Source organism: Rhipicephalus sanguineus, chromosome 4 (genome assembly GCF_013339695.2).
Source record: "Rhipicephalus sanguineus isolate Rsan-2018 chromosome 4, BIME_Rsan_1.4, whole genome shotgun sequence".
NCBI classification, from domain to species: Eukaryota; Metazoa; Arthropoda; class Arachnida; order Ixodida; family Ixodidae; genus Rhipicephalus; species Rhipicephalus sanguineus.
The window spans coordinates 17129248-17142918 of record NC_051179.1 but is presented as its reverse complement, the minus strand read 5'-3'; the positions used below and the strand labels follow the sequence as shown (position 1 = coordinate 17142918).

The window sequence follows — 13671 nt, the reverse complement described above, 5'->3', positions numbered from 1 at the left end:
GAACAGATAGGACGTGCGGACGTACGGCCCGTGCCACTTTCACCGGATGAAGTCATGAGCTGCGCTGAAATGGATATGAGACCAAAATACTTTCCCAAACCAGGGAAAGTGCTAAGTACACGCCACCTAATTATTTGCTGCGGTGTGAAAGGTTATATTTCAGCTCCGTTACCGTGCATAACGATGCTTTGCGAAATCCTGTGCGTGCTACATAAAACTGCATGAACTAGAATTGACGTGTGAGCTGAACGGCACTCCGAGGTAGTACGTGCCGAACCTGCCTGACAGATTTGCTTTCGCCAGCGAGTAGCTCCGTCGCTGCAGCACGGGACCACACGTTTAACGTGGTGATGGTTTGCAAACATAATACGCCGTCGTCATTACTTGCGCAGTCGGGATCGCGGAGTTACGTCTTCAACGGAACACGAGCATTTATCATCCCATTCATTAACGCTTGTGTCACACCCATGCTGAGACTCTAGCCGTGTGCAATTCACTTCACTCGCACGTTGCAGGTTCTATCAGCACGATCGAAACATGAATATCGAAAAGAATGCACACGTATGCTTTTCGCAACGTCGAAGTTAGCCGAGAGGCGTGGATTGTGGCCGTGACTGCACGTTCCATCGCTCTAACCATTTCGCTTCGCTAGTCGAGCTCGAGCGTGTTGGCGGCATGCGGCGCTCCATAATATCCACAATAATTGTGATACATGCAACGCACAAGAGGAACTATGCTTTTATTTTGACCTCGTTCAAGGATATTATACATTATATACAATCAAAGTGACTTACAAGCGTGAAAGAACGTTAACGCACGAGGGGACGTGAAGTGCAACTCGCTCCTCGTGAGTGAGCAGCTGATCGTTCATCGTCGCTATCACTCTCGGTGCTTTCACAGTCTTCTACGTCCAGTGAAAAGTCCTCGTCGTCAAGATGGTTTCTTTCAACATCACTGCTGAAAGCAATCTGAAGAATTTCTTCCGCCGAACGACTTCGACCACTCCGCGTCACCACGTTTATTATTAGAGAGACGTCTGGGCGCGGGGAATATTTTGCTCTCAGACCGGTCAACAAGCAAATCGCTTGCAGTGTGCTGCCACCTATCAACAAACGTACAAAAACAAGCGGCGCAGCGGTGGCCATGAAACCCAACACACTGGCGAAGGACGGCGTGGAAAGCGTTCGCTCCACGAAGGGCGTCGAGCAGACGCGTCCTCGAATGATTGAAACGTCGCTCGCACGATTCGTAACAGCGCTTTGCTGACAAAGGATAGAGGCCCTATTTTAATGTATCGCCAACTTGAGATCGCTCAGTTATACAAGAGCACATCGCGAGCCCGCGCAACCTCCCGCGTACAGTGTTATGGGACTCATGCACTACAAGAAACACTGACCAATGCTATATGCAAGTAAAACAGGGTGAGCTTCAACTGAATATGTCAGACGATAACATTTAACTAACCTACGTGGCTACTGAAAGCCTCGCGAAGCTGATAGTATGTGTACGCTCTGGGCTAGCATTGAAAGCGCGAGTTGCCACGTATTTTCACGAAAACTTCGCGTCTCGCAAGAACGAATCAGATTTCTCGTGTCACGGAGGGCCCGGTTTGTTCACTGATGCAGGGAACATGCAAAGTCGTAGTGTTTCTTTCTTGCCAACGCGTTAACACTGAGGCTAGCACAGCCGAACAAGGGAGCGACTGCGTAGTGCTGCCATTTTGTCGTCTACTAACCCTCCTCGAGAGGACGCTCCTGAATTCCGCTTGGCGGCGCGACAGTCTATGGGCATTGCGAATATTCCTCGTCGACGGGCAGGACGGACATTTTCATTCCTCTGGATAATTTTTTTTAGTAAATGCGTTTATATAAAATCAACGAAGCTAAACGCGAAATTCGTGCAGCTGAGTCGATCATGCATTGTAAGAATGTGAGAAATCGCAAATGGCGACAGTGGTGAACGGCGAGTACCGCAGTGCAACCTCAGCACAGCAGCCACACATGGTTTGCCAGGCTTTGTCGCTCTGCACGAGAAAATGCATGGGGTGTCGATTGCGTTGGTTACACGATACATTTTTCACCGCTCGTCGCTCTCCCGCCCGGTCTCTGGATCCGCACTGTGGGTGTCGTGTGGCGGATCGAGTGGCCCGCGCTACACGCCTTCGTGTAACCGGAGTAGCATGCGTTGGGCGGACAGGTGCAAAGGGCGGTGCGATAGACGCCCGCCTGAGCAGACGACAGCAAAGAGCACGGCTGTGCCAGTCAGCAAACACCACCTGAGATAGAAGTTAAGCATCCAAATTGTGCTTCACTTTGGTGCGATCACTGTCCTACGCTCTGAATGTGGCTATGGGTAGGCTTTATAGCCATGACCGAGTTTTTTGTACTGACTACCTCCATGGTGCACAAAAAGAAATTCCGCTGCAGCGGAGTTTTCGTTGTGTAGAAGATATCGGATCGAGTCTCTTTTGCGGAGGGTCATGAAGTAGGATGCACGCTCAATTCAAGAGGGAGACCAGATCTGCCAGCGCTGCTTCAAAAGATACAAGGGCATGCAAAACAAAGCAGATGCAATGCAAACAAAACGTGTTTTGTCTGTGTTCAGAGCTGCTCCCACCAATCTTCACGTAATCGATTCTTTTTAAACTCTGCATTGATCACATGAGGTTTGACAACGTACAGATTTGGGCCAACAAAAACCAAACCTCTTGGCTACCGCTTACCAGAAATTAATTTCCATTCATGAAGAGACCTTGCCTTTTATACCAATCTCTCAATTCTGGCACAGCACAACATCATAAGAGACGCATGGAGGAAATGCGTTCTTTAGCATGCAAGATATGAATTATAGTCAACTGAAATAGATGAAAGAAGAGGAGGCTACAACTGAAAGTGCCTATACTGTGGACTGAGAATTGGCGTGAAGTCGCAAATCGCGCAAATGCATTTAATTGGAACGATTTTTTTCTTTACAAAACAGTTCCCACCTTCCGACAATAGATCATTGCTGTTGTTTAGCGAAGCTCAGAGAAGAAAAAAGACGTGTTACTGTATTTTATTGTTACTATAGAGATGTCCTTTACGCAGTAGCCACCACGCTCTGGAAACACAATGTTTGACATTTTCTGCTTTTGTTCTAATAAAAATGATGCAACATGTTTTTTCATAATATCATTCTGCAGTCCTTTGAGAACATTTTAGGGGACTTTGAAGAAAATTGAGATTGGGGTTTTTTTATTATAGATTTTTGAATCGAGGAGCACTTTTGTCTTTTTGGTGTTTCGAGCATGAAAATTTACTACTTTGAAAATTATCAGAGAAATACAAATGCAGAGGTTCATTATTCACATAAAGGCCTATTCATACTGCAAATATGAACAAGCTAAGATGTTCACAGAAGTAGCCATAGCGTCCCAAATTTGACTGATTTTCAAAAGCGCAGTGTTTTTCGTGAATTTTTAAAAATACATAATTTGCTCAGAATTCCATGAAATGATAAGAGCTATTTCCTCTTTACTTCTACTTCCGCTAAAAAAGAAAGATATTTGTAATATATAGCTTCAGTAGCTGCCAGCATGGTTGCGAATTTACGAAAACGCACTCTTCGTAAAATGGTCGTCGTCAACCGACGACGCTTGCAGAATTTTTCTGGGTTGAAAAAAAATTTCATTTGAAAACGAACTGCGATTTCGTGCTGTGTAGTCATATGTGCACAACATACAAAATTATCAGGAAAATCGGAAACATCAAGTATACACCGTTTTTCGATCTTTCGTGGAATCGACCGTTAGATAAGCTACACATTATGTAACAGCACGGAAAGGACGAGAAAACCGTTCTAAGGTGCACATGAGACAGGACACAGCGCTGACTATCAACTGAAAATTTTTATTCCGGAAACGGGTTTATAAGCGGTAGGCCGAACCTGCGCACACTTAATCGCGACACACATGATGCAAAAAATTTTTATAAACTTAAAAGATTAAAACTGGATCCCACGTGTAAGTCCCTTAGTTCACTGGAAGTCTAAAAGTGCTATTTCTCCATCACAGCGAAATAGCACTTTCAGACTTCCAATGAACTAAGAGACATACACGTGGGATCCAGTTTTAATCTTTTAAGTTTATAAAAATTTTTTGCATCATGTGTGTCGCGATTAAGTGTGCGCAGGTTCGGCCTACCCCTTATAAACCCGCTTCCGGAATAAAAAATTTCAGTTTATAGTCAGCGCTGTGTCCTGTCTTATGTGCGCCTTCGAAAGGTTTTCTCGTCCTTTTCGCGCTGTTACATAACGTATGAATACCAACTCGCCCGGTTTACTGTACTCCTAGTTTAGGTATAGTTTAGTGTCTTCCATGAACTTTATGTTCCAGAAAAGCAATAACACATATCGACAAGACATGCGCCGTATATATTTCTTTGTCACCATTCGTTCGCGCATTATAACTATGCCAGCATGACGGACAATAGCTGAAAAAGAAGCTCTTCTAAATTGGCGGAGCAATCTAAAAAAACAGAACACACTTAACCATCTGTCTAATCCGCTGATCCAATGGAACTGCTGAAAGCGAAAACGCGTCAGGAGACGCCGAGGTCGCTCCGCACCTGTTCAGAATTCTTTTCGACCTTTAAGCGTCTGCGTTGTCGTCTGCTGTGCCATCTGCTGTTCTGTGCATGCTCTTAATCCTTTCTTGTCTACAAGCGTGCGCCATTTTGTGCCAATGCATTATTTGGAGACGTGCGGCCGGGTGAAACGAAGCAATGCGTCTTCTACGCATATTTGTCTGTTTGCGCTCCCGTGGTTTTTGGCTGAATGAAAAGCCTAGAGGCTGTGATGATAAACTTTATTGCATGAAGAGACTCCGTGGTTGTATGTCTAGCAGACAATAAGTGGGTGCAGCCGGCGCGACTTCACCAGAGGAGTCCGGCACTCGCGTAGCATGACTCAGCGTTTGATGCGACGGGCGAAGCCAAGAATGGCTGTTCTGACTTATGATACACGCAGTGGCGTAGGCAGAAATTTTTTTCGGGGGGGGGGGGCACCTCCTTGATCTGAAGTGGGGGCCGTGCAGGCAGATAGATGTAGGCGAGTGTCATTTTGTGCTCTCTGTGGCATAGTAACAAAAAAAATGGGGGGGGGGGGAGGTGGCCACGGACCTGGTGTGCCCGCCACCCCCCACCCTGGCTATGCCACTGGGTACACGCGCTTCAAGGGCTGCGTTCATATTTAAGCCTCATTGCAGCTATGCATCAATAGGTTCGGACGGTCTTGTTTCACTGCCGTCCTGCTGATGGTACTGTCGTAAATTATTCTTTTCTTGCGGTGCAATCATTAACAAACTAGCCCGCCTTCAAAGTAGATGTAGCTCTAACTTTCTTTGAATTCGAGCAAACGGACCTTGTGCAGGTATGCCAAGTACTACAGCGACACTACCCGAAGCTTGGTCAAGGCGTACGGCATCAACTTCGTCGTGCTGGTGCGAGGGGAGGCGGGTAGAACGAGCATCGTCCCCATAGCGGTTACTCTCGGCTCGGGACTCGGACTGCTCGTAGTGGTGAGTAGCAGCAGCAGTAGTAGTAGTAGTGGCTTGAGGTTGGCAAAGACGCTTAATGACTGGAACGTTCTCCAACACAGTGTTTTTGAACGGGATCTGTAGTACGTACAACACGTGTATGTAATTTCCACGTACAGCTCCGCCTCAAAGAATGCTGGCAGCTGACAAGTCCTTGATACATAGGCTTATATACAGGGAGGGGGGGGGGGGGGTCAAGGGGGGCGCTAGCCTTCGAATTGAGAAAAAGTGAAGGAGCAGAGCCCCCCGCCCCACTTTCGATAGTGGTCACTGTCGGCTGCACGCTGGCAGAGCAACAGTTGAGGCGAAGTTTTTCTTCTTCAACACAGCAATCTCGTAATTATATAATGAAATTTGTCCTCTACGCTTCTGCTGTGAAAATTGTCCTTCGCGTCTCACGACCACGCACTGTATAGGTTCTCTGCGGTGCAAGCAGCTTATGCGACACTTTCGCGCCTTGTGCTCCAACCTTGCAGAGCAGGCTACCACTGAGCAGGGGATCTATAACGTTAGATCAGTCTGTCATGCTTTTAGTGAGCTCTGTCTGGCCTGGAACTTAAATCATCGGCGACGCAAATACGGGCTGAAACCAGTAAACGTTTCATGGAGCGATGAAACCTCTTCCTCTTTCAGGAAATTCATTTTCTTTCAGCGAAAAGGAATGGCATCATCGCTGCTCTATGTCCAAGCCTCTGCAGGTTGATGAGTGTGGAGAAGTGTTAAGTGCTTTAGTTTGGCCGAACTGGAAGCTATAAATAAGGTTCCAGCTTTAGTCTCCGATCAACCTGCTTAGCCTTGCTTATCATTCGCGTATGGTAGCTTGCAGCGATCGCGGCGGCTTGGAACAAGGCGACGAATATGGCAGTGGACTCGAGCACATCGGGAAGCCCAGCTTCCCAGCCTGTCCTGCAACTTTATCTACCGTACCAGGGAGATGGTCAAGGTCGACGGTTTTCTGGACTAAGGAGACTGAATTAACAGCCGCGCTAGTTGGTCTTGATTCATCTTGAATTGGCTTTTACAGCGCAAGATAAAACACGGACGACAAATAGGCACGCTAAGCGCCGCTTATTTTTCTCTCTTACTTTTTCAGCAAGGATAAGTTCAAAGAGTTGTATACGCGCACAAACAGCTCAACATCGTTTTACTGAAACTGAAAACATTTATCATATACATAGGGACCCATCTCGCCAGCTGCTATAAAAGTGCCCGCTGCCAATGTGATCGGCGGGTATAGGCTTCTTGAATATGCGTGCAGAAGGAGACACTGTTCGGCTATTCCATAAAACGTTTAGTTAATGTTCAGCATATGAATGCGCTGTTTACTTTGCACACGTCATTTCAACGTCATGATATCTCACTGATTTATTGTGACGTCGTCCAACAAGCAGGTAATTTTACGGCACAAAAAAAAAAATGCTTGACGAATGGCGAAGAACTAATGGCCAACAATATGCCGTATGGAGAATAAATAGTTTATTCTCTTATCTTTTTCCGTAGTCGCACATAAGTGGTCATTAAGTGATGGATCATTTTCGCGCCATTTGTTCCATTGTGTTACAAGCAGTTGCTGTGTACATGACCCAGAAAACTTCGATCGATCCAACAGCTAATGACCAATGGAAAAGGAAACAATGCGAGGTAGCTTAACGTTACAATCGCCCACATTTTTTTTAAAGAAAGTTTATGGTTACACTGTCTGCATTGGTGTATTCCCTTGTAGGTTCCGGAGGGCCCTCCAAGAAATGTTGCAAATCCAAATACAATGCTTTTAAACAATGTGCAACTGTCTAATACCATGAATTCTTAATTTTTTAAACAATACTTGTGGTTTGCAAGTTATTAATATATAATAGTAAAGCAATAATAGTAATCATAATAATAATAACCACGCGCTAGAAACACTATATCGACTATAGGAGCAAACAAGGCAAAATATAGGCAATATAGGCAAACCTGAATGTGTGCAAGAAAATGTAGTACTTTTTAGGAAAAATAAAAGGTGCAGTTATGGCTACCTATATTAAAAGCAATTATTCGTGAGCACATTTTAGACAATAACGAAATTTTGTTGAATGATACAAACCTATACTACTGGGAAGGCTGCCATCGACATAGTTGTACTCATGCATAAAGTTGTGTGGTTAATGTATAAAATGTGTTGCTCGTAATACTTTTACCTACGTAACGCATATGTATGGTTGTCGCAGCGTGTGCGGTATGAAAACTGTAGTTTTTATATAATGGTATTAAACAGTGCTAAGCAAATTCTCTCTGTTTATACGAATAATCGAGTCCTAATGAAGTTTTCTCTCTCTCTCGCTATATATATACGGCCGACGGAGTGAGGGAAGTTTGCCCCCCCCCCCCTCCTTGCGAACAAGTTGGTACGCCAACGCCACTGCCTTGATACGATGAGCCTCTTTGTGAAGTGATGCTTTCAGAAACGGTTGAGGAGATCGATCGACATTTCCGTACGCAGGCCACCGTGCTGTGCGACTTCGTCGTCGTCCATTTCGACAAAAGGAAGAAACTCTACCGGGCCAAGAAATTCAAGCTTGTCTCGAAGAGGGACAGTTGCAACGTAAGCGTCTTTCCAGTGGCTCACATTCGTGCTAGCATTATTCAAAGAGAGAGAGAAAAAAAAAGGAAGCTCGAGCCCTGTGCCTCTTCAAAATGAATTATATCTTCCCCCCGCCTATTTGTCAAAAAAATTCTTGAACACGAGGTCTGGAGCCAACGTTTCGACAGCTGCAGCCTTGAAGAAGACAAGGCCACTTGCCGAAACGTCTGGTCCAGCAACACTCCGTGTTCGACAATTTTGCATCTGTTCAAAACCAAAGAACACGTGTCAAAGAGAAAAAAATGAGCTTTCATTTATAGATAGTGGCGCACGTATCGGACGGGACGTAAAAAGGGGCTGCCTTGCCTGCACTAATTTGCTTTCAAGTAGCGCAAGAAACGTGATACAGGGATTAAACACGACAGGCCAGGTTGTGATCCGACACCTTCGGCGGTGCCCACATACAGGACAGGCACGTGCTGCCAGTCGGTTCCTTGCCATGGCGATGAACCGACTCACGATGTTGAGAGTCTAATATCAGATGTTGGAAGCCTGGGATACAAATTTGGTGAGCGAAATTTATTTGTAGCGCCATGCGTCTTCTTTGTCATCATGCGTGCCACGTTTGTTCTACGCGTCTCGTAAAATTCTCCAACTAGCCATATCACACTTGTCTTCTCGCGTTCTGTTTTCACGAAGGGCTGTCACTGAGTTTGACGGAACAGCCCCTAATATTTCTCTATCCGTAGTTGAAGGTGCCCTTTCCCAACCTGGACGGGTCAAGACTCAAGCGGAGAAACCAGCATGCGCCCTTCCTGAGCGCCCAGACTTCCTCCTGCAGTACGGACAGCCGGCGATCGCAAGACAGCACTTGAATGATTCACAGAGCGCTGTCCACAGCATATTCGATAACGTGCACACCTATTAGAAAATATTTGCTGGCACACAGGGTGTTATTCTGGACACTCCAATTCCTCCACGTTGTCAAATTCCGGCATTTGTCAACTCTGATTGGTACAGAGCAGGGGCGTACCCCCCCCTAATTTATTAGTTTTGCTTGCGTATATATACACGCACACATACAAACGCACGCTCGAACATACAGAAAGTATGGTTGAACCCCCCCCCCCCCGAAAAAAATTTCTGTCTACGCCCCTGGTACAGAGGGCTGCTACATGCTCCATGGTATGACCTCTCTGATTGGCTTAAAATGCCGCCATTGCGGGATTTGACAATATGGCAGATTTTGACAGTGTCCAGAATAGCACCACTGGAGACGCTGGCAGTTGACATCCTCTCGTGGGGCCATCAGTCGCGTGTCACGACGAGATTCTTGTGGTACCAAACAGTGAAAAAGCGCGTTTTCTGGCGGGTTTGCTGCGAGACGTAAATAAAGCGCTTACGAGATACCTCGTCTGGCATTTTGATCTTATATTTCAATGAAAGTATATGTTTTCTTTTTCCCATAAGTCAAGCAGCTGGTTTGTCTTCCGTGACCTTGCGAGCCCCGCGATACGTCTGCGTCATCCATTACGCGGTATTGTTGAGCCTATATACCACACATACTTTTTTCTTTACAAGTCGATCATATATTTTGAATAGAAAGTGTCGGTTGCAGTGGATAGCAATCAATAATGAATTTGTTAGCGTGCATTGAAAAGTGGAGTTTAACACCTACGAGGATTTCGCTTAGCTGCATGTGATCCGAGCAGTCGGATGACAACTTGTTCGTGCGTGCATGCGCTTGTGTATTTGCGTGTGCATATACACATAAAAAACGTAAAAATTTCGGCCGGGTGAGTTCTAAAACCCAAACCACCCCCCCCCCCCCCTGAATAGGCAACTGATTTAACCTTATAGCAACTGACATTCCCTGTTCAGCTAATTTAATAATGTAGTGTACTGAAATCGCGCCACAGGTTCAGTTATTTTTTTTTTTTTGTTTTAAACATGTTTCACGGTACCGGTATCGATGCGCGTTGTCTGCAGAAGTGCAGTACCAAAACGCGCAGGCCTACTGTCTCTCTGGTACACGCCCAACGGTATAATTGTGCTCGAGGCAGCGCTGATGATGCAAGCGTTCACTGCCAGCTGCTCATGATTTGAGCGAAACATTGGATCATGACTCCCTGCTGCAGCTGTTGAGCATACCGGCTAAAACACGTATACGGCTCATATCAGTTTGCGCCATGACAGTACATCGTGTATCACCGTCTCTGTTTTCACAAGACACAAATGGTTTGTTTCGCTGGAATTGGCCTGTCGTTGTATACTCATTTCAAATTTAAAGGCTATGGAAAATCTTGCGAGTGCTTTCCATTTGCGAACATTCTGTATAGCCAGCGTTTATGGCTTTTGTATATTCGTTATAACTTCATCTGCAATATGTCCTACACAGGGGCTCCTCACTTAAAAATATAAAAACTTGTACAAGGGTAGCCTGCGTTCGACAGACCGCATGCAGATGTCTACGTATAGCATTTTTGTACGTCGTTATGCGTCATCTTCGTCTACGCCATATATTTGGCATTTTAACTGGAATCATAAAGCTTCTAGGTTGTTCTATTCGCCTGCACTTTTCTCTCGAGTTCGGAGCTCAGCCCGTATGGTGATCAGCAATACATACACAAATACACACCCTCTACCCCCTTACGCACATGCATGCACACAAGCAGCTCCACAAATTTGCAGCGCCGAAAGTTTCCCACATGATGGCTGTAAAATTTGTGTCAAAACCATGGAGTTGTAATGCTGACATGCCTGTTCCACATAGCAGCGCTCGCCCAATGTCACAAATGCAGTTCCTGTTGCCTCCATCTAAGCCGCATCCGATGACATCAGAGCCTCCTACGTTAACACTCCACCGTACGCCCCCCCCCCCCCCCCGGATGGATGGATGCTATGAGCGTCCCCTTTATAACGGGGCCGTGACATGTCTGCCACCAGGCTCGAAGGAGAAAAAAAAAGAAAAAAAAAACTTCCTTGTTTCATGTTGTCCTAATGCCTTATCTACATTGATTAAATCTATGTTATTATACCAAAAAATATAAATTCACGGTCCATCTCTCTGCCTCTTAAGGCAGAATGCCCCCCCCCCCCCCAATTATTTATTTTAAATGCGAAGCATTTCTTAGCGAACCTCTCCCACTTTGAGCGTTTCTATCTACGTATCTATCTATCTATCTATCTAGCCGCCTACGTCTGGGTGCTCACATGATCGCCTCCTTAACTTGGTGTAGACCAAAATTTGCATGGGAGGGTAAGAGGATTTGACGAATATGACTTCCGGGTCATGACATAAATAACGTTAAAATCCTGTCGCGTACGTCGTCAAACCCTTTCCACTAGACACGTGTGGCACATACCCGTTTACCACGGGCCGCGGTGTACGGGTATGCGCCACAGGTGATTGATAGTTTGTCTACGCAGGAACGGCGAGAACAGACATTGGTAACTTCAATGCTAGAGAGTTAAGTAAAACCAACATCGGCAGCGTTGACTCAACGAATGGAAAATAATGTAAATTAGGATCCCAGCAGGAATCGAACCCAAGCATTCTGCGTGGCAATCAGGTATTCTACCACTGAGCCACGCCAGGTCTATAAATTGGTTTGGAAAAACAGCCTACGCAGGCGTAATAGCGGTGCAACGTCAATTGTGGTTGTGGTGCTGGCTATCTAATTTTACAAGAAAGCAATAAACACTACATGATACTCCTACGATGTGTACTCCTACGATACGGGCGTCATATCAGATTGACGTCTGTAGTTCCAGTGTTGGCTCCGATTTTATAGCAGTCTAATAAACATTACGTTTGTATTCCTATGATTCAGCAAGCTATATTGAAGCATTGCTCGACCCCGGATGAATACATTAACGAAAGTTACATATGCCATCCACATCACCGCATCGTAAAGTGCACTTCGTCCTCTTCATTCCTTAAGAGGCTGGGCGACGGCTTCATGCTGACCGAGGATAATGTCAGATTGATTGACAGCCATTTGTAGACTATAGGCTACGTAGGCCACATACGCCCAGGTATTCTACGAATAGGACAAACACCATCCACTGATGTTGGTCTACGTAGCACTATCCAGGCCTACCAGCGGCCTATGCCTCACCAACGCGAAAGGTGGCTTCAGGTTCCGACATGTCGCCGGCTCTGTCGACAGACAATTTGTCGACGAAATGACCGAGGCATCCACGAATTCAAACAGCTCTACTATACCACATACTTCAATACACATGGACCCCTCTTCACCACGATCACGACCGGATCCTATAACAAGTCATGACCAGCTGCTGGTGCTCACTGATCACGGTGATGATGCCCTTGTTCAAGAACTGTCAAGAACTTCTTGCACACATGCACACGGGTTCGTGAAACGCGCGTGCGTTCTCGGGACACGTATAAGCACTACATATCAGCTTACCGCTTCTGGTGTTGGTAAAACCCACGTTGTCATTGGCAGCGTTACCCAACCGTAAACAACTGCTTATATAACACATATGCAGCTCTTCAACATATATATGTGTGCGTATAAAATATATACAAATCTTTAGCGTCATTTTGTAACGTGTCGCTCAGTAAAAAAAGTTACGCCACAGTCACCTACCCGCTGCATGCTTCGCATAACATCGACTCCCACGGTACGTGGGATCTGCCGAATTTTTTTGTACTTTATCTCTACTTTTCTGCCACCAATACTCTAACCGTCTCTTACTTATTTCTATCGCGGGCGTGTTCAGCTTTCCATTGTTGTCCCTAAAACCCAAGGCTTCATGTAGACTCGTGCCCACACGTATACCTGGGAGAATATCGCCACATTCAATCAGTACATGTTCCATCGTTTCCTTAGTTCCCCCGCAGCATGTACATTGTTCTTCTTCGTTACTGAATCTCGCTTTATAACTACGCGTTCTAAGGCAGCCCGACCTTGCTTCAAACAGTAAAGCGCTTCCCCTTGAATTATCATAAAACCTTTCCCTCCTTATTTCGTTTTTTTCCTTTTCGGTAGTTACTCAGAGCCGGCTTCTTTTCCATCGCTGTCATCCAATAAGTCCTCTCCGCCTCTCTGACCTTCCGCTTAATGCTCCTTGTTGTCATATCGCCCGCACTGCCAGCCGTATATTTACTGGTGAGCCTCCTAGTTCTTTTTCTCCACTGCGTGTCAACGCTTTTTCTATACAAATACCTGAAAACCTTCTCTGCCCATCTACTCTTCTTCATTTTCCTCAGCCTCTCTTCGAATCTCATTTTGCTCTGAGCTTCCCTCACTTCAAAGCCTGTCCATCCCATATCACCCTTTACCGCCTCATTTGTCGTCTTCCCGTGAGCGCCCAACGCGAGGCGGCCCACCGTCCTTTGATTTACATCCATTCCTGATTGCACCTCTGACTTCATGCACACCACTGAGTTCCCAAATGTAAGCCCCGGAACCATCACACCCTTCCACAGCCCTCGAAGCACCTCGTACCTATTGTATCCCCATAAAGCTCTGTGCTTCATAATTGCAGCATTCCTCGTTCCCTTTGC

At 45.9% G+C, this 13671-nt stretch overlaps 1 protein-coding gene across 1 annotated transcript in view; it reads left to right on the top strand.

Moving 5' to 3' along the window:
* LOC119389226 (P2X purinoceptor 4) overlaps positions 1 to 9169 on the top strand; it is a 37922-nt gene extending 28753 nt beyond the window's left edge. Inside the window, exons 9-11 of the mRNA XM_049414441.1 lie at positions 5407 to 5554; positions 8055 to 8156; positions 8885 to 9169. Of these exons, the coding sequence (XP_049270398.1) occupies positions 5407 to 5554; positions 8055 to 8156; positions 8885 to 9010 (376 nt within the window). The 3' untranslated portion in view covers positions 9011 to 9169. The remainder of the gene's footprint in view (positions 1 to 5406; positions 5555 to 8054; positions 8157 to 8884) is intronic.
* The last annotated feature ends 4502 nt before the right edge of the window (positions 9170 to 13671 follow it).